The 21,571-nt window shown below is 44.7% G+C and overlaps 2 protein-coding genes across 3 annotated transcripts in view; both read left to right on the top strand.

Annotated features, from left to right (window-relative positions):
- The window catches only part of LOC146799603 (uncharacterized), an 889,638-nt gene that overhangs the window by 87,595 nt on the left and 780,472 nt on the right, over nt 1-21,571 (top strand). The gene's annotated exons all lie outside the window — the stretch shown is intronic.
- The window catches only part of LOC146799608 (serine/arginine-rich splicing factor 5-like), a 41,860-nt gene continuing 23,030 nt past the window's right edge, over nt 2,742-21,571 (top strand). The window contains exons 1-6 of one of the 2 annotated variants that reach the window (XM_085627177.1): nt 2,742-2,877; nt 3,982-4,041; nt 12,210-12,351; nt 16,003-16,073; nt 17,036-17,197; nt 21,172-21,241. In XM_085627177.1, the coding sequence (XP_085483303.1) occupies nt 12,226-12,351; nt 16,003-16,073; nt 17,036-17,197; nt 21,172-21,241 (429 nt within the window). In that variant the 5' untranslated portion in view covers nt 2,742-2,877; nt 3,982-4,041; nt 12,210-12,225. The remainder of the gene's footprint in view (nt 2,878-3,981; nt 4,042-12,209; nt 12,352-16,002; nt 16,074-17,035; nt 17,198-21,171; nt 21,242-21,571) is intronic. The other variant, XM_085627178.1, reaches the window with a different exon arrangement.

Below are 21,571 nucleotides of genomic sequence, written 5' to 3'. Positions count from 1 at the left end.
AGACAGCGTGTCGTGTTGAATAGATCAATGTAGAATAAGCGCGCACCTCATTGTAAGCACAAGCTCTTTTATACCCTTTACTCTAACTTGCTATACCCAAAATTGAAACCTTTTAGGGGCTACATTCATTCAGATTGGTCCATTGGAGGAGTGGTGATGGTCACCTTATTGTCCTCCTCGCTCAAACCGGTTTTGCAAACAATCAATGCATACAATAGTTCTCGTGATTCATCAACTCCAAATGTACTTTAACTTTGTTAATATATTTGCAACATTATTCGACAGTCATGAATTAGTTTATCTTCTGGAGTTCGAGTCTCCCATCCATTCCCATGCATTCATGCTGAACTCTTGGCACAACTCTTGTTTTAGGTCAGACTGGCCTTGACATCTCTCACTCCGGGCATAGGCCACACACTAGTGACTGGAACTTCCACTCTGCTCATGCGCGGGGCCATCTTTATTCGGCGCACGCAATCATGTCTCTCTGCAGCAGCCATTTTCAGGCAAGGCCTAGCAGGCCTGAATGGAACTAATATGAAAACAACATAGCAGAAATGAGACATAGAATATAAGCCTTTCTGTTTACCACCCACCATTCTAATGACCCGTGTTAGGTGTTACCTAGCATAAGTGACATTTAAAGCCATTTTACTTACCATCTGCATTCTTTGCCACAATATAATTTTACTACAAATGAAATACATGCAATTTACTTCTACTTTCTACACGAATCACAAACCTATGTTAATTTAATTTCACATATGTAAATAAATTAGATTTTTGCAATGCCAGTTAGTTTCCCGCGTGTAGTGTCTAATTAAGGGTGCATTTGTTGATTAATACATGCATTCAAACAGTTAGTATTTTTAAAGTTATGAGGTCATTAATTTCGATGGGGTACAAACATTTTTTATATTTCCCCTGCTCCATCAATGTCAGCTTATTAACTCATTCTGAATCCTTCCAAAACTGAATTCCTCCTTCTCTCTCACTCTCTCCTCCTCCTGTTCAATCGTGGATGGATAAGCTGAATTTACTTAACAACAAACCTATAGTTCTCGACAGTGCTAAATCCTTTGGTGTCATACTTGACAAAAGGCTCAGTCTACACACCCACATCAATTCTATTGAAAAGAATGCACGTTCCCAACTGCGCCTTTTCTGGGGGATTCAACGTTTCTTTCCGGAGCAAAACCTAAAAACCTTGGTCCAATCTCTGGTTCTCTCTAGATTGAACTATTGCAATTCTCTCCTTGCTGGCATCCCCAAATCCCACCTTTCCCCTCTTAAATCCGTAGTCCATTCAGCGGCTCATTTTGTTTGCGGGGCCAAAAGAAGTATTCACATCACGCCCGTACTGGTCTCTCTTCGATGTCTTCCTATCGAAGCAAGGTCACTCTACAAGACTGCCTGTATCTCCCACAAAGCCTTGCACACTTCCTCCCCTTGATACCTGGTGAATAAACTTAAAATCTCTGGAGGCTCTAGACCTTCACGTAATACTGAAAAATTACTGCTTGAGCCCCCTACCTCCAAAGGGGAAGATCGATGTCTCAATCGTTCTTAGGCAATGCGGTTAGAATCTGGAGCTCACTCCGTACCACCACCTCTACCCGGACTTTCAAAACTGACCTCAAATCTCTTCTCTTCCAATGACACTTCCAGAATTGATACAATGTTGTAAATATCTATTCTATGCCTGGATTAACTTAATCCTTGTGTGGTTTTTTTGTGTGATTGATTTTGCTTCTTCAACTATTTCGTTTGAATCGGTAACGTGTAAGTATGTAAATCTCCTCATGTAATGTACTTCGTTCTATTGTGAAGCGCTCTGACACCTTTTGGTAAAATCTGCGCTATATAAACATGCATTAAATAAAGGCATCTTTAATTATTACTTGGACTTTCGCAACCCACAGTTTGGGAAACACTATACTAGATTCACCCACATCAGTGTGTGCTCTAACTCACATCAGGTTAAACTATTAACTCGAGAGACGAAATCCTGTTGCAGCTGGCGTTTGTCCAGATGCCTACCACTGGTTGACTATGAAACTGAGAGCGTCACTGTAATGTCCTGTTTTATTTCTCTCCTCGGTAGACCTTATGTGCAGCCCTTATCCCTAGAAAGCTGCCCTACACTTTCCCCACATCCATCGTCAACAGACGTCTCCAGTCAAGCGACCCTGATTATAAAGGAGGAGTCGGGCAAAAGTGCCCTCCCTCCATCTTACTGCTAGCACGCTGTCTTTGACTGTCCTTTACACCAGTGAGGGCTTAGGGTCTTCGACACAACACAACCCTTGCCTCCGGTCCAGCCAAATAATTAAATATAGTCCAGCTGTTATAAATGGAAAAGATAAACGTACAGAGGAGATTTAAGCCGTCAGAACCATGTGTCAATGTTACACTAGATATGGAAAACGGAGCAGCCATCTTTAAATTCCCCATTTCATATTAAAGGGATATCAAAAACAATAATGTTTTGCATGTATAATTGAAATTCTTCTCTGTGCACATGTTTACATTGAATATTTCATAAATTAAAAAAACATACGTTGTTGATACCAAATCGAGAAGTATCTGCTTCTTATTATCTTATTAGAGATACTTCTGCTTTAGCTAAAATTGATTTGAAAGGTCGTCAGGAACACTAAAATATGTGCATCGCGTTCCTTTTCAGGGTCAAAAAGTCCCTTTCCATCGTCGCCATTGAAGGAAACGTCATATCCGGCGGGCCTACGTCACCGCTAGCTGCTGCTATCCTACCCCCTTTCTGTTCAGCAGTCGCCATTTTGTGAGCTGAAAGTGAAGGAAGGAGTTGTTCGAAAAGCGCAGAGCAGTGAGACAGGGACTGCCTAAGCGGCGGCCAAGGTGCGGTAAGCCGGATGTCCGCTACCGATGGGTGGGTTCGATGATATATGCCCATGGAGGAAAGAAGGGGCGGGGAGCAAGTAGAAATACGCGGAAATTCTGGGTGAACTGTTGCCGAGTGCGAGGGAGATGGTGGAAAAGGTGTTGCGTGTCTTTCATGGTGTAGAGCTGAGAAATTCGGGTTCTCGGAGGTTGAAATCACAGACGTTTGCGAGAAGGTGATGGGTGGGGACTGTCACACGGCCCAGTTAATGTGGAAATTTGATTAGTTGCGTGTTATACTGAAGGCAGCACAGAAATGCTTCTCATCCTCGGGTAGGTTTTTTGGTGGGGGCGATCGAATGACCTAGGAATAATAATCGGGAGAAGAGAGACAAAGCACATACGTGGGGTTGGAGGGGAGGGCGAGATCCGTGGAGAAGACAGAGCCAGGTTGGAGGGGCGAGATGAGAGGCCTGAGAATCCAATTTGAGGTAGGATGGAGGACAAACAAAGCGAAATGGAGGGGGCATGGGAGTGGAAATGGAGGCAGTGAGAGAATGATCTAAGGACGTAGAGGGATGGAATATCTAAGAAGGCGCGTGTGTTAGGAGGGGATGGCTTGGCTACTTTAGAGAGAATTTGGTTGACTGGGCAAGGGTAATATTGGAAGGAGGAAAGGGTGGCATGAGAAGATTATGACCGACCCGCCCCCCATTTCCCATAGAGGGTGGTGCTAAAGATAGCCTGAATCTGAATGTTGAATCGGTTCTTAATATTCTGGTTTCTCTGTGTCCACGTTGAATCACTATTTGAAGCCTGGGTCACAAGCAGTTTCTTCAGTTTGATCTGGAAAACAAGATACACCTTAAATGTGCAATTCGTGATCTTTTATCTTTAAAGGTGCTATATGCCAGATTCTAGGCACATTCACATTTTTGCTCCTAACGTGTCGGTGCATACCATTGCTTTAGTTGAGGCATCCATCGTCCATATTATATTGTTTGCTATTTTTAGCCTTCATGTCAAAATTCTTTACATTAACACAATCTCAAAAATTTAAATGCGACATTTGTCTCATGTATGTATTGTTAGCCTGCTAATTTTATTTAATCGTTTAAACAGACACGGAACCCCTGAATAGGCGTGGTGGGGTCCCTGGATAAGAACTGGTGCAGTGGAAAGGTGAGGCTAGTTGTTTACGTGCAGCACTATTGCTAATTTTGCAAGTGGTTCTTAGCGATGGCTGTGGTACCATATGTTCGATTGCTCCATGTATCATGCACTCTGTTTATGCGCATGTTTAGGAGGCCTATGTCCCTGTCAGTTTAGTATAAAAATAAGTTTTCACAATTTGCTCAATACTATAAAGGTGGGTGTGGAGTAGGTGGTCAGTAAACCCAAAGCTAAAATGTTTAGTGTCTGCGATTTTACTAGTTTCCTTGGTTTGTAATCGGCATCTACATACAAATTGACTATGATTCACCTCTTTAACTTATCGCCATAACTTGAACGGCCCTCATCCCTCCTGATGCCCTGCCATTGATTAAGGCTAAAACTATTTAAGTGTTGCCAAAACGATGATCGTTAACACGCCTGTCATCTTACCCATTGGTGTGTGACAAATTGGATTCGTTTATCTTAATATCCTGTTCATGGGTGGGAAATTTAGGGTGGAGTGGATTTTCTCATAGGTTTAATGGCGTAGCCGTTACAACAATGTGCAGTTTTATCTGTAGACCTTTGATTACTAAAAAATGAAACCTAGATGAACAATATACTTTACCGGGGCTTTCAGCCAGTTCTCTTCATCCACTGGTCTGTTGGTGTCATTCACATTTTGCAGGGGTCACCAAATTACTTCACTTTGAGTGACTGCATTTTGTGTTTCACGCGGAGTCCATCCGCAACTAAGCCAATTTTCTATTCCCCCCCCCCCCCCCCCTTGTTTATCGCTTTGATGTTGCCTTTGTGTTTAGAGTCTCATTTGACAGCAATGCACTTCATACCAGATGTGAGCATAGGCCACGTTCCGCACTTGGTCGGTTCCAGTCTCCTGCAAGTGCTGTTGTGGATTCATGAGCTGGCAATTCTTAACATGTTTGTTCTGTAATCAATTTCATCAGTGGTTCTTTAGTAAACATTGCCCAGGAAGAAAACCAGGCTTTATCATGTTTAATATGCAGCTCTTGCAATGTTTTTTTTATAGCCTTCTTTCCTTTCTTATTTTTTTCCCAGTCTGTTACTCAAATTCCTCTTTTCCTTTCATTCACGCCTTTTCTTTCTTGAAGGCAGGAGTCTGACAGCCAGTTTTTAGCCACACTTCGTCCATGTGTCTGCGGTTGTCGTTCCCATGTTTCCCCAACCCTTTTGAGGTAGATAATCCATCCAAATAACGTGGCGAGCTAAAACTCGTGTGTAAACAGTTAAGATATTTTGGTTGCATCTAGTTGAATTTGTATTGATTTTCTCATCTTGGAAATTGTGTGGGGATTTGAAAGTAACTTGTTAGCAACACTAGCGACATGCGGTGTGGTGAGTGTTGCTGCCAACACAGCTGGGTCGATGGACCTCAGACATGAAACGTATGTAGTGTTACTTAGGCGAAGAGTGTTCCGAAAGCAGTTTCGTAGACGCCAGTAGAGATTAATTTTCTCCAGAAGTTGAAGCCTGCTAAATTGTAGAAGTAGTCCTCAGCTCGCAGCCAATCCACTCACTGCATGGTCTTTCAAAGGACGCGCTGCGCCACATGTAGTCTGGTAGCCGGGAAAAAACAACGAGTCTTTCCCTGGAGCATGGTCTCGTTGCCTGTACCTGTTTATTAGCCCATGACTATATATCTTTTGTTCAACTCGGAAGTGCTTCCCCGGATTCAAAGTCCAGTTTCGGAAACATGCCCCGCTTTCATAAATAGTATTGGCATCTAGGTAAAGGGACACCCTCCAGGCGATCGCCCCGTTCCTGAGCACTTATGGAAAAATACATGTTGTGGCCAAGCAACACCCGATCTCTCGTGGATACCACATTACCCCAAAAAAGTATGAAGAAGCGTGCTTACCAAACTGGATAGCGCCCAATTCAACTGACCTGTATTATGTGTGCACACGGTAATTCAAAAGCCTATCCTGTGTTTTTTTTTTTTTTTTTTTATATATAAAGATCCGATGTGTCCAGTCTTGCCTCGGGCGACCCTTAATAACGATGTAGGCTTTTGCGCAAACTCTTAATTTCCTTCTCCGGTGTCAACATTTCAAGACGTGCTTCTTATGCAGCTGTTGGGTTTTTTTTTTTGTGTCAAGTGATTGGTTCGCTAATTTTTGTTTTTAACAAACTACTGAAAATATCCTTTGGGAAATTAATATTTTTTCTTATGGGAGAAAATGGCAATTATTTGCAGAATACAGATTTGGTTTTTTTCTAAGCAGAAATACCAGGTTTGGTAATGTTACTACCGCCGCGGAGAACTTGTTAGAAACATAAGATCTCTCCCTCCGCCTATGCACACAGGAAACTGAAAACCAGAATGCGCTTTGTAACAAGTCTCCCATGGAACATATACTTCTTGTTAACGACCTTGATTTCATAGCCCAACTCCCGCTTGTCTATTGACTTGGACTCGGTTCTCCTGCTCTTGACGTCCAGTTAATTAACAGCTGCGATATTGGACTTTGCTTGCTCTCGAATTTAACTCCCCGGATTGTAGCTTCCCCAGAGCCCTTGTTTCAGGGATTTAGTGATGTGCGTTAGCAAGATCTGTGATTTTATTCATGCATACAATTACACACGCTTATAAGGACTGAACGCCATTGGCGTTTTCAGTCTAGTTTTATTCTGTCCTCTACAGCAAGCAGCATGGGGCGGTGGATCAGCCCACATCAGTCATTGGTTCACTTCACTCTGCGAGCATCTTTGTTCTTTCAAAAGGCACACAACATGCAGTGCTGTAGACTACAATGGTTAAGTGTGTTTTTTGAGACCAGAAGTTGTTGTTTCTAGACACTTGTTTTTGGTCTAGCGTTAACCAAGCCTCTTGGTTTTACTAAAATGATATAAAAAATAACTTAATTTGATTTTTGTACATACATGGTCGCTTGGAAATCCGAGTCTCTTCAAAAGGCCTAGTGTTCTTGGAAATATCCTGGACCTCTATCCAGGGCTGTGGTGTCCAAGACATTACTTTTTCCCTGTGTTTTTGTCTACCCAGCTTAAATTCCAAGGATTCCTTCCTAGCAATGCCCTTTCCATGTGTATCCAATATTTGAGTGTATCCGTAAACACTAGAGGATTATTCTAAGTTGAGTAGGGTTGTTAACTTTAGAGATGGCTGTAAGCCCTATCCTCAATATGAACAGTGGCACCAAGCACTACAGGTCTCTTGATTTCTTTAACTAGCTCACGATAGACCAGGCCATATAGGTTTTGCAATGTAGGCAGACCATATATCTCCAGACAATTAACATCGCTACTTTTTAAAATTATTTAAAACCATTGTACTATTGTGCACAGCATTATCAAAGCATTTTTTTAACTGGTGCTGCTTAGCATTGGCTAACTAGGTGATTGACTTTGCCGATGCTCATTAGCAAATGACCCACAATGAACATTGGTGGTTCCCCCCCTTCTGAAAGCGTCGTGCATTGGTACTGTAAAAACTACATGGCACTTTAGATCGTAGGGGACTGATAATGGCTCTGGTTTGCACTATTCCCACAAGCACTCACCTTAGTCATTTACCATTGCACCGCCTTGCACCATGGGTTTGCTCACGTCAACGACCCTTCATTGGTTTTGAACATGTTTAAACTAGGTAGTGCGCGCCCCCCGATGTTGAGTCAGATACTGTTGTAAGATGGGTATTTCTTCGCTCTAGAAATCGCATCGATTAGCCGGATAGTGTTCCAGCGTTAAGCTGATGTGCTCTAGAATGCTCTATTGTAATCGCCTACCTGTCACGCTTGAATCCTAGCCTTTTGCCCTAAACCCCTTCCAAGCTCAGTTTATAGGGAAGTTTAGTCATATACTCATAGGTGGAACTGATTGAGGCATGCTATTTGGGTTTCTGTAAATAGCCTCTTGAAATGCATCATATTGGGCTCGACGCCTCATCGCAGCATATTGGTTTGACATTGCTTGGCACTCTGAGGTTCCTGACATTTAAAGACTTAATGTGCAATTTACATACGTACCATATTTTTCTTAGCAAAGCTTGATGTTTAATGTCTGCTGATTGTTCCTGATCTTAGAAATGCACAGAAAAGCATTTTGAGTGATGCAGCTCACTTTGTGTAATGGACTGCTCTGCCACTAAGGAGAATTCTGGTTTGCTTCATGTATACCTCTAGATTTCTGTCTGTACGCCTAATCTTTCAAGTTAATTGTCATTTTGAGAGCTAGACTTGCTTGACCAATGACTTGAGTTTGGCAGGCTCCTTGTTTGCATTACTCGAGGATTTTCTTCCAGGTTCAGGAAGCTGAGAACTGCTGAATGTCTTTTGCATCAAGCTATGGTGGTGTTTGAGATGTGGCTAAGAGCTCTGAAGTGGACGCAATGCAAGCCCCACTGTAAGAGATTAATGTCAGTTATCAGAACTAAACATGGACCTATTTAAAAGTTTTGTGAAGATTTTGTAAAGGGCAAAGCTGTACTGAAGTGGTTATATACTTCAACATTAGAGGCTCGTGTTGGGATCCTTGCAGTGAATATTTTCCTTAATTTCTCATTGGGGCAGTACCCTCTCACATGGAAAACAGCAGTGGTCCAACCGCTACTAAAAAAAAACAAGCATTTGCAATGCAATAGGTCTCGCACTTGCGAGAGTTTGAGTTCTTTGCATTGTAAATGATGCCTTTTTTTATGTGTTTTAAAAGCCTGCAATGAGTGCATAAACACACACTTTGTAGTTATAGTAATAGTTGCTTAAGAGAAGCAAGGTGGTTAGAAACTGTCTGTTTTACTGGCGGCTGCGCATTTTGTAAGCAAGGACTAGAAGTACAAAGTGCATATTTATGTGATTGCAGGTTTTTATAAACATAAATAAAAGTTCTTGGTATTTAGAATGCCAATAGGTCAATGTCTCTCAAATGCAAGACCTATTGCATTGGAAATGTTTTTTGTGTGTTGTAGGCATTGGGTATTTTGAGTTTAACATATGCAGTACAATTGTTGGCTTTAATGCCGAATGGAGTGTGAAAGGCTGTAAGGATAGGGAAATAGGGAGCAATGTAGCGGCATAAAGCATAGACAGTAGCTGCGTATAGCAACATTGGGTTTGATGAGCTTTAGAAAGGGCCGTGATGGAGGGAGAAAGAGAGAGCGTGCCGTGAACAGGAAAAGCAAACACCAGTGCGCAGGAGTACGTGAGACTAACATGAAGCCATTTCCTACGTGCAACCTGGTATCAAGTTTCCCCAGGAGTCAAACTGATATTGCCCACCTAAAAAATATATATTAAAAAAAACCACCACAACAAAATGGCAAATTACATTTGAATTGTATTTTCTGTGTTCAAAATATTTTATTGAATTTTTATTCAAATACAACTAATTGTAGTTCGCGCTCGGGCCTGTGGCTTAATAGGTCTTCTATTCTGAAGGGCGTGTATGGGGTTTAAACCGGTGAGTGCGGCTGAGAGGGCGCCTCGTGTGATCGCCACACGGGCTGAGTGCAGGCGGTATGTGTTGTGAGTGCGCTGCTGGCGGGGATGGTGCCGCTAGAGGAGGGGGAGGGGTGATTGCCGCCACATCCTTTCGCCGCCAGCCCTGTCTCCCGGCGGGAGAGGAGCTGCTGCTGCACAAGGGGCCCTGCCGCCGATGGTCATGTGACCCTTTAACGGAACCGGATAGGAGCGGAGCAGTAGCACCGGCAGTAGCCGCCACCTGCAGTTAGCCGCGAGCACCGGAGCTACGGCAGTACGGAGACCGGAGGGGTGACACGGCGAACACCCTACGCCCCCAGGTAAGAAGCGCACGATCCCTGGGGGTGAGGCGGCGGCACGTGCCGCGGCCCCGGTAACGACTCTCCCCCCCCCCCCCCCCCCCCGACGCCTTGTCGTCCGGTGGTGGTATAGGGGCATGGCTACCTGGTGCGGGGAGTGTCCGAAACCTGTGGTAAGGGGTAGTGGGGGCTGTTAAGAGATTTTGGGACAATATTTGAGGGGGGGGGGGGGGGGGGGGTCCTCAACTTTCACAGGGCCTCGGACCAGGCAGAAACCGGTTAATAGGTGTGTAATTGTTGACGGAGGGCGTGTAGTCTCGTGGTTGGAGTAGACAGGCATATCCGAAAGTGAAAATGCATGCTGGCTTGCGAGGGAAGGGTGACAGGAGATGTGCACGCCGCGTGGCTGTAGGCGCGTACACAAACTCAAATCCGCCAAGAGCCTGCGCGTGCACATCTCCTGTCCCACTTCCGAGGCAAGTCAGCAACAATAGATCTCGCTTGCGACAGCAGCGCTTCCGCTGCGTTCGCAGGCGAGACCTAAAAAGCCACTTTGGATCCCTCTGAACTGAAAAACGATCTGCCGATCTCTTTGCTACCAGTGCCTGCAAATATCTTGGAGAAGCATCTAAATTTCCATCATGGCTCCTATCTGGAGTAACAGTCTGCTTGATGGCTCCCAGCATGGGTTCAGAAGTGGCCATAGCCCGAAACTGCCTTAACTTCTGCTATAAATGACTTGCGTATTCAAGTAGATGCTGGGTATGCCTCTTAATTCTCATAGACCTAACTGGCTTTTGATACCATCTCTCCTACGAGGCCTGGTTGGTCGTCTCAAAGAAATTGTGGTCACGGGCTCCACTTTGATGCCTCTGTCCTCCTTTCTTACGGATCGGTCACAAAAATTAAAACTGGATCACTTCTATCTGACGCCACTCGTACCTTTTGCGGAGTCCCACAGGGTTCATCATTTAGTCCAACCCTGTTTAACATCTGTCGCTCCTCTGGCCAAGTTTATCAGATCTCTTAGGCTGGAGTCGCTGTCCTATCTGGATGACACACAAATTGATATTGTCTATTACCAATAGCATTGAGGTGTCCGCTGCACATTTTTAAGAGCTTCATGCAGGCTATGGCCTCCTGGATGGTAGACCACTACCTGCAACTCAATGGGAACAAAACAGAAGTCATGATATTTGGCAACCAACAATCTATATCGTCCCACTCCTGGTGGCCTGAAATGCTCGGCGCATGTCCCTGTCCTGCCTCAGCAACCAAGAGTCTTTGTGTCATTGACAGCTCTTTTAACCCCCAGATCAATAGAACGGTCTCTACCTGTTTTGGTAGTATCCGGATTATGAGGAATATCTTTCCATGTCTCTCCTTTTCCTCCCGAAAGCAGGCAGTGGTGGCCCTGGTTTTGTCCAGATTGGGTTATTGTAATTCCCTTTACCTGAACATCAATAAGGTTTTCACCACAAATTGCAGCTTGTACAGAATGCAGCGGCCAGGTTTGTAATGGATCTTCCCAAATTCCACCCAGTCTCTGCTTCCTTTCGTAAGCTGCACTGGCTTCCCTTAGAGAAAAAAATTCTGTTCAAGGCCCTGTGCCTTGTCCATAAGGCTCTGCACAACACTGGCCCGAAGGTGTTAAACAGCTCTTCCGACTGTATGCTCCTACCAAACATCTGCGGTCGGCCATCAAAGACTGGTTGGTAGTTCCTAAGTTCGGGAGAGCCTCTTCTGTTGCTGCCTCCAAGCTCTAGAATTCTCTCTCCCCCACCAGTCTCTGGGCAAAACTCTCACCCTCTGTTTCGCAAGGTATTGAAAAACCTGGCTCTTCACTATTAACTGCTAGACCCTTTACCGTGCTTTCCCAGACCTCCCGCTCTATCCGTAGTGCCTTGACACGCTTGGGCAAATTTCGATCTTTATGACTAATATTCATTCATTGTTAATAAATTTAACATGTATGCGTACATTATAATTTAAAATTACCGTACAATAATAAGCATTGTGGATGAGCTTTAGGGTATTGGTGCAATTTGAGCTAAGCTAAATCATGACCACCTATATGCACAGCAGCAAAATGGCACTGTGCTAATGCTTATCAAAGAACGTTGGCTTACCTAGAGTCTGCTTTTATAATAGAGATTCTGTTTAGCTGCGTACTTTGTGTTAAACGTAGCCCTGAATTTGTTTTCCTGTCAAACTTCATACTGCTGGCATGTAATGTAGTGCCAATTTTTTTTCAGTGCTGTGGAGTTGCAATATTTTTGTATCTCCTAATCTGCCCAGTGCTAATGCACATGTTCTCTCAGACCAACAGTTATGAGTATAGTTCATTGTACTTTAATCTTTGTCGTATTGAATGTGACCTACTGTACTCTATACACTAACCAGTAAACTGTTTTTACAGGTTCTTCTAGGGCAAAATGAGTGGCTGCCGTGTCTTTGTTGGGCGCCTGAGTCCTCATGCCCGGGAGCGGGATGTGGAGAAATTCTTCAAAGGATATGGACGCATTAGAGAGATTAATCTTAAAAACGGTTTCGGTTTTGTGGTAAGCTGTTTGTTTGACCAATCTGAATTTTGCACTGTTTGTTTTGTGAACTATCCTGAAATTCATAGAGAAAATGCAAGAACAGTCTCCTTTTGCTACAGGAGGTCCATGAAGCGAGCAGATAATGCACGTGCTGGAGTAACACTAGATACCCATCCAACTTATGAAACGTGACGGTTGACTTTGAGAACCTCAGCCGTGTATTAAAGCCCCACAACGAGTACAGAGCCCCTGCTGCTACTAAAAAAAAAAAAACAATCCCTGTCCTGCTGAATAGGGGTGCATCTCCTTTTCCCATTTCCTATTGGTTGCCCCGATTCTGACTTGTTTGTTTCTCCTATGGAGCATTGTGTGTGTTAGAGCCGCCTCACGAGTACTTCTCTCCCTATGCACTCATGTTGCTTGATTGCTATTCCATTCCTCTTCTCGCCCGTGTGGTGGTCCCCCCCCCCCCCCCCCTGCCCATTTTGCATTCTCCAACCCCTCTGCTGCTTTCACTCACCCCCTTTGCATCCTCTCCCCCATATTGTTGTAGCGCCCCTCCTGTTTTCTTTAGCATTCCCCATGTTGCTTCGCCACCCTAATGTTGCCACTGCACCTGCCTGATTTAAAACACAACTTTTGTTCAAATATTTTCTTTAGTTAACGGTCCCAACTCTGATTTGTAACTAAGGGGAAAAAAACCTCATGTAATTTTGTAGGAAAGTGCATGTCATCTGTTTAGCGTTTATAGCATTCCACTAGAGCAATACTGGTTTTAAGAGCACCATTCTGTATAGACTGCTGCTTGGTTCTCTTACCATTTGCCAGGAGGTCCATTGCAGTAGGAGGGTAAACTGTTGCTGCTTTGTCTGGTTCTGGACTGCTTTTAGCCAGGTGGACTAGAACTTGTTTTTGGGAAAAGTTATTTTAAAGCAATGGTAAATAAAAGTATAAAATATTAAAGCTATGGTTTTATTTATTTTTCCCCAGTCCATGGGGAGGAAAAAACACTTCTTTTTCTTCTCTCGAATATCCTTTGAGTAAGTACTCACGTAAATACTTAGGCTTTCATTTCACAGACAATTTCAGTTGGCATCTCTTGGCCAAAGCATTTTACAACGGGAGAAATCAGCCATTGTGACTGTTTAAAAAAAAAAAAAAAAAAGTGTTCCATGCAACAATAGCTGTCGTTAACAAACGCGAAGACAAAACACTTCTTTACCAAGAAATTCTATGTTGTATGCTCTTCTGTGGCTTGGGCCTGCAGAGTCATTCCTATACATGTCAGAACTTCCTCTGAAATGGTGCTAAGAGTTAAGGGATAACTAGCCTATTAATTTTACTTGCACAGAACTGGGGGAGGGATGCTGGTGGTCGGACTGGGTGGAGGATCATTTGAAGAGCCATGTTTTGAGGTCCTTGCTAAATTTGGTCAGCAATGCAGATTGCCCGAGGTGCCGGGGCAGGGTGTCCAGGTCTTTGCAACGAGGTAGAACTTCCTCCCTCCAGTTCTGGTCTTGTGGATTCTGGGGACAGACAAGTTAGGAGAATCGGAGTTGTCTGGCGGATGAGTGGAATGTGACGCAGTGGTTCAAGTATTCTGGTCCATCGTAGTTTAGAGCTTTGTAGGTGTGCGTGAGGAGCTGGAAAGTGACCCTCTTGTTGACTGGGAGCCAGTGGAATTATCGGTGTTGCGTGATGTGGCTGCAGCGGGGGATGTTGAGGACCAGTCTGGCTGCAGCGTTTTGGAAGTTCTGTAGTTTCCGGAGCGGTTTCTGGATGACGCTAGCATAGAGTGCGTTGCCATAGTAGTCTGCTGGTGATGAGGCTAAAGGGGTGTGTCCCAGGATGAGTACTTCAGTCTTGTCCGAGTTGAGCTTGAGGCAGCTGTCTTTCATCCAGGTAGCAACGGTCTTCATTACACTGTCATTTTGAGTCCGTGGCTTCGGACGATGGATGTGAGGCCGGGGGGGCACATAGATGGTGAAGAGGTTGGGGCTCAGGGGTGAACCCTGGTGTACTCCAAGCTGATCTCCTTGGGTTCTGAGAGGAACAGTGGTAGTCTGACTCACTGGGCCAGTGAGTAAGGAGCGGATCCAGCCCAAAGCCATGTCGCTTATGCTGGCGTCATGTGACTAGGGTGCGGTGGGAGACTGTGTCAAAGCTGGCCGAGGGGGTCTAGTAGGGTGAGGGAAGGAGCGGGTGTCATCTGTAGTTGCGAGGAGTGCTGTAGCTGCTTCGGAAGCAGGATTGGCACGTCTGAGGTCTTCATCGGGCCTGGTGAAATCCTTGACATCGGTAGAGTTCTTTGCTGTTGGTATTGATTCTGTTTTGGAGGGCTGTTTTCTAAGTGGTTTTCAGGAGGAGGTAGTGAGCGTTGATAGCAGATTTGGAGGTGGCATGAGTTTCTGGGGTTTTGTTGTGCCTCCATCTCCTTGAGACATCTGCAGGTGCGTCTGGAATCGTGGAGGGTGGGAGTGAACCAACTGGCTGCCTTGAAGTGTTTGCCTGGTCTTTTCTGGAGGGGTGCCACTGTGTTGGCGCAGTTGACTATCCATCGGTGGAGGTTGCATGTTGTTGTCAGTAGCTTCTAACTGGTAATTAAGGCCAAGATAGTTTTGTAAATGGATTTTAATATGTAACATGCAATCTTATACATTTGTCCCAACTTAGTAGTTTGGGGAGCCAGAGTTTTACGTTATTTATGAAACCTTATTGTACGTCTCATTGCTAATGAGCAGAAATTACATGGTCTGTTTTATGGTCTGTTTAATTGTGTACCTGCTGCAATTTGTTATGTATTTTGACTGTATATTGAAATGTTTGTTTTAATGTGCATCTTTTGTTTATGCTGCATTTTAAGATGTTTGCGTAGAACTCCTATTTAGACTGATTTAGGGTTAGGTCTGAATTTAAAGTTGTGAATATATTTAGTCTGACTTTACCACAAAAGTTGTTAAGTGTTTCATCAGTCACCTGGATTCACCCTGGACAACGATCAGAGCAATCTCTCCTTAAAGTGAAGTCATTTTTTTCCAGAAAACTGTTGAAGCATTCCTGCTCTGGTAACTGGACAATGGAACTACCATGGTCTCCAAGACTCCACACCATCCTCTACTTGAGGGCATCCTGCGTGGCTTAGCAGGTCTCAGGTCCTGAAAAGTAATGGCCACATCACCACCACCCTGATGGAACTCCACTAGATCCCCTTGCTGGCCTGCACCATCTGCTTCATCTACAAAGCCATTGGGATAGGCACATCCTACTCCCTTGGCTGATGTGTACTGAAGCTAGGGACTTGTAACACCTGCAGCAAGGACACCATGAGAATAGAACAGTATCTCTATCAATTAGGAATGTCCCAAACCCCCAGTTTCTGAAAAATGTAAGACTTCTCTTTAAAGAACACCATTATGATGCAGCAACAGTCTACAACTAGCTAGCCGTCCTATTATGTTGACTGTTTCTTTGCCTTTGACCCTGTACATCGTTCGTCTGTCTCTGTTGGTCATCTAACCTACTACCAAAGTAATGTTGCTTCAGTACATTAACTTTCTGGGCGCAGATGCATGGAAATGTATCATTTGACCATTTGTATCAGCACACTTTTGTAGGAGGCAGCTAATTGTGCTTTTAATTTCGGCTTTGTTTTTCCTGTTGGTCTTTTAGGAATTTGAAGACCACCGAGATGCTGAAGATGCAGTCTACGAACTTAATGGCAAAGAGCTATGCAGCGAAAGGTAAATAGTTCTTCACTTGTACCACACTGGTTGCCACCATCTCTTTTGTTCCCAAGAGTGCCTTTCCTTTTTTTACTGTGATACCATAGTTGTAAGTACGAATATATTCTTTCGGCAGTTTTGGGTGATGTGTTGCCTTAAGTTTGATCTCGTAAGATGAAGCTTACATTTTTCTTCTTGATCGGTGCTCATATGGAATTTTTATCTTGTAAGGATCCCCTACCCTGTATTGCCATGTGTATGGCTTATCGTTGAAAAATCAGTCTATACTGCAGTGTATATTTGACCACAGCATAAGTTAACGTTTTCGCCAAATTCCGACATTGAAACCCTGGGTGGGTGACATTTGAGCATCTGGATGGATGTGAATTACATACAGATGAAGGGCAGTGGATGGGAGGGGGTGCGCTAGGGGAAGGGGGGGACAAAGCAATTAAAGTTACCTCTGAAGGGACCTAAGCGAATTTCAAAGATAGAAATACTCTTCACTGTGGGACGCATGTAAAGTATTGATAGAAGCGCTTAATGAAACAGTTGTTTGCTAATACTTTGAATTTGAAATATCTTTACTATTGCACTAGGAAACCGCTTGGGGGGGGGGGGGGACTAAATACTGATTTGAGATTTAGGTGATGCGATTCAGATTAGATTTGTTTTGTTTTTAGCAGATCAGCTGCATAAGAATTTATCCAATATTGAAATGGTGGGTGGGCTTTGGTGTGCCAGGAAATATGGGCGAAATGTCCGCATAGGAGTGCAGAGCAAATATTAAGGAATGTGCCTTTTTCATGAAGGGGGTATCCATGTGGACTCATGGAAAGACTTTGCCTCTGATCTGTTAAAACTGGGCAGTGCCCTTGAGTCCTCTAGCTAACGTTTCTGCTGCCTGTATGTTTTACTCACGTCGCTGTTTATACTAAACACATTTTAAGGATGATAAATTCTGTTATATTTTTTGTTAGGGTAACGATTGAGCATGCCAGGAATCGTAGAGGGAGAGGTGGCTTCGGCGGTGGAGGTGGTGGTGGTGGAGGAGGAGGTGGTGGTGGAGGTGGAGGAGGAGGAATGGGTGGCAGGTTCCCATCAAGATTCGGCTATCGTCAGTCCCGCAGTAATGCGCCCAGGTAATCTTTGTTTTCCTTTTCAATCTAAATATGGTGCAGCCACACTCTAAGCTTCCATTTTTGTTTAAAGTTCAGTAGACTTGGTTCAATTATATTAAATGTTACGTAAATTTGCACAGTTAAAAGGATCTTGTCTGCTCCATTTTAGTCTGAATGACCTTATTAAGTGATTACAGTGCTCCTAGAGTGGTCTCCTATTTTGGTGACGAGAAATGGAGCACTATTGCATTGTAGTTCCGCTATGGTCTCTCCAAGTCTGGAAACATGCATGCGAACATCGGCAATCCAGTCTCCACAAATCTCCCATTGTCAATCACCCCATCCTCCTAAGTCTGGTTCTGCATGTGAACAAAGGCTTTGCTGTCATTTGCACCATTGCCACAGTTCTCCTTTAGGAGCTTTAATCCAAGTCTACTATCAAGACTCTAAACTTGAGCATGGTACACACCACTAAATCTCATCCACCATTTTATTATGGCTTTAGCCTCATACCATTTCTTCTTTCAATCATCACCAAGCTGGCTAGGCAGTCATGAGTTCTCCCCCCGCCCCTTCTTACATCGGTCAATCCAACCCAAAAAACTCTACTCGGGTGTCTAAATTTCATTGGACTCACTGTGCACTCGACCAAACCCATCGCCTGGCTTGGACTCTAATGGCCGTTTTGCTTTCCTTTGCAGACGTTGCAAACTCGTTGTTCTTTAACCCACAGATGTCCATCCTGCAAATCTGCCTACTTCTAAACCTTACTGCATGCTCGGCGAAGCATTGTCGTAAAGGGATCCGTGATTAGACATGCTGTCCAGCTCCATCTGTTTCTATAATAGAAACGTCTCAAGCAAGCACCCTCCATTTATGCTCCCAGACTGTACTGAGTCCTCCTCCACCTTTTTCTAACCCAGGGAAAAAAATCAAACTAAGCCCCCTCACCCCCCCCCCCCCCCCCCCCCCCCCGCCCGTAATCCTGGTCACTGTGTGGGCGGTCTCCGTGTCTATTCTCTGTGTATGGTGCTCTGCCCCTTCCAGAGCTAGCTTTGTGCTGGTGATATTGAAGTGAATTAACTGCCTGGCTCGAGTGTAAAAGTTCCCTGTGGAAAGTTGAGCAGTTTTAGCAGCATGCCTGCTTTGAGCTGGTGACGCACATTTGTAAGATACTGCGCTTCGATCCAACTTTGTAAGTCCACGCAGTATGCATGTAGTACTGTAAGCTGCTAAATTACTGAAAGTACAAACCAGAAAAATATAGTGCCCCCACAAATAAAATATAAAACGGGTGCTGGAAGAATAACTCCAGTTGTGCTTCATTTGTCAACTTAGATATGCAGGAAATGTGTAAATGTAAGTAACCCATGCTGCCAACCTTGTGTTGCAGGCTTTCCTTACTTTTCTGTCATCCACCTGCCCCAGCCTAAAATCCTTCCAAATTAATTTCTCCCTGTCCACCTTAGTTGGTGGCAGGCTATGGTGTCTGTTTATTCTTGATCAGTTTCTCATGACCTTCTCTCGTGTATTTTGATAGCTGTAAGAAAATGAGGCATGAGTTGTGAGGCCTGCACAAATGGGTCTAAATTTGCCCTTCACTGGGAACCAAACACCCATTGTAGTGCTTGACTGAGTGGCGCGTTGCAGAGCAGTCTAAGGCTTACCCCAGGGAGGTGTTGTGGGCTAGTAATCACCGTTTACAGGTACGCAGAAATAACACTCAATATTTGATTGTCAAGTCTGTACTTTTCTTTTTTAAAAGGAAGTGTACATTTATTACACACACTTTACTCAATACTATGCGTCAATTTACAAATACACATGCTGTTGGAAATACTTCTTGACATTGTGTAACATTTCCACCCCTCCCCCAGGAGGGGTGCGTCTAGTACCACCACTCGCATGTATGGACATCTTGCCCCATACCCAGGAGTGAGGGCCTTTCCCACTGGCACCACCCAAGTGGCGGTCCACCCTATTTCAACATGCATTTATAATGGGAGCCCCTGCCATAGTGATGCATAACCCTGAGAGAGAATCTCATACTGACAGTATGCACACTTTAATCACAGTGGTTCACAGTCTGGGTGTTCAACTAATGCAGCAGTAGGAAGAATACAGGTCTAAGCATACCTTGGAATGAGGGGTGCTTGTCATATCCGGTTAACGTGTATAATGCAAGTCAATCACGGACCTTAAAATGAATCCCATTTATAATCACATGGCTTATGCAATTACAACCGGCACCCTGGCTAGGATGCCTGGCAATATATTTCCACTGTACTTATTACTTCCTATATTGCATGTGACCTCCAGTCCCCAAAAGGAACCGCATTACATAAATGCACCACCACCTGTGCATTACACTTTTCCACCTCTAGAGGATGTCTCCACGGTCAGCCTCACACATCAGTGTAGTCCTAAACATCCGCTCCCAGTTGAAGAATGGAATTTCCAACATTAGGTAGGCTTGCAAACATGGAGGAACCCTTGAGGGGTTATTTCCTTTGAGCCTCCAGAGACTTCGGATGGGGACTTTCCACTTGTGATGGGAGTCTGCGTTGCTCCTGCAGCTCTAACTGCACCCTGGCATTCAAATGGTGGCGACCCCCCCCATCTTCCAGGGGTCACGACATGCCATCAACAAGCCGTTTTTCTTTGCAGGCCCTGCGAGGCATTATGGGGCGCTCTTCCTCCTGAGCGCGCATATTTGAGCTGCGGCTCTCCTGCTGCTCCAGGGAGTGCTACGCTGCCTCTGATGGTGGCCTCATCTCGACATTCTCAGGTTCCGGTCCCCGCCCCGGCTGCTCTCGCCGGCTCCCCGCCCGGCCATCACCCTATTGTGCTGCCGCAGGGGCCAGCCTTTCATTCTGGTCTGCGGGCAGACACTGATGCTGGACGGGCGGGCGGGCCTCGGAGTGTGACGGATCTTGGGCCCCATAGGCCCCTTCACTGGGGGTGCGATGGTGCTCCCTGACATCACCTTCTGGGGGCAGCCCCCTGGACCTGACCCACCCCGGGCCACAGCGTGCTCTTCATGCCTCCCTAAATTTACCGTCCTCTGATCACCGTATATCCGCTTGTGGCAGATCAGTATCTCTGCAACTTTCATGAGACTGAGGTCCATGAGTGGCTTTTCCTCACCTCTACTACTGTTCCTTTCAGGGTGGCAGAACTTTGCCACTGCACAGAACTTGCAGGTGGTCACGGGAGCTTGCTGGCTGTGCAGCACTATGTCACAAGGGTGCCACCCTTTGCGTTCCTGTGGTTGGCATTGCTGATGGAACGTTCCCTCCAGCAGTTCCATATTTGTCTTTCTCCAGATGTGTTCCTTTTCTTCCTTTCCTCCGCTCAGTGACTCGCTCAAAGTTTTGGACACACTGCTTCTTGCCTGCACGATTCTTTTTTTCTGTCCACCCCTTTGTCCTCGTTCTTGCTTTTTTCTATTTTTTTTTTTTTTTTTTTTACTCCCCTGGTTCTTGCCAATATTCCCTTGCTCATTTTAGTATCACCCACCTAGCCAGTGAATTTAACCGCAGGGTGAGGCCTGAAACGCTTGCTAGGTGTAGGCAGGTATTCTGTTCATCTGTTGCTACCTCAAAGTTGGCATATGACCAACCCACCCACCTTTGAGAGGCTGTCAGCTAGTTCAGATTCAGCCACAAACTAATTGTGCCAGCTTCTGAAATGTCTCAAACTCACAGTACCTACTCCAAAATTGTTCTCTCTCCTGAACTTGAACCTTTCTTTTCATGACTTGAACGGTCTGATAAGTGTTACTACAGCCAACCACGAAAATATCCAATCTGTTTAATTCTTGCAAATTTTGAGACTGGACTCCACATGATGGTTCTTTTCCATGGTTGTTTGTATGCTGGCTTAGAAAGCAGGTAACAGGGGTGGGAGCTAATTTGATGGAGACGCACAGCAGATTACCACCTTCCACTTGTGTGGCACCCTTGTTACATTGATTTTTACATTTTCTCTGTCAGATATGGACCTCCAGTTCGTACGGAACACAGGATTATTGTGGAAAACCTTTCCTCTCGTGTTAGTTGGCAGGTGAGCTTTTAATCTTAGTCCTTTCGTATGACCGTGTTCGCTCAGGTTAATTTACATTTTTATAAATTGCACCATTATGTATGCTTTGACTGAATGTGTGTGGTTTTTATAATGTTCCCTTCCCCCAAGGAATATCATGGCGAGACACTGCTTTATGGGAAATGCAATAACTGGAATTTTGAGTACAAATGTCGCCCTGGAGATGGGATGTAAAAGTATTACCCTGGACATCTGGCGTTCTTCTTTGAGCAGTGCCCCCAAACACTACATAACTACATACGTTGGTTTTTCAGTATTTCTATGCTTATCTTCAAGTGGGAGTTTAGCGGC

This window comes from Triturus cristatus, chromosome 9, assembly GCF_964204655.1.
Source record: "Triturus cristatus chromosome 9, aTriCri1.1, whole genome shotgun sequence".
NCBI lineage: Eukaryota > Metazoa > Chordata > Amphibia > Caudata > Salamandridae > Triturus > Triturus cristatus.
Note: the sequence above shows the minus strand (reverse complement) of the source record. Positions and strands in the feature narration are given on the sequence as shown.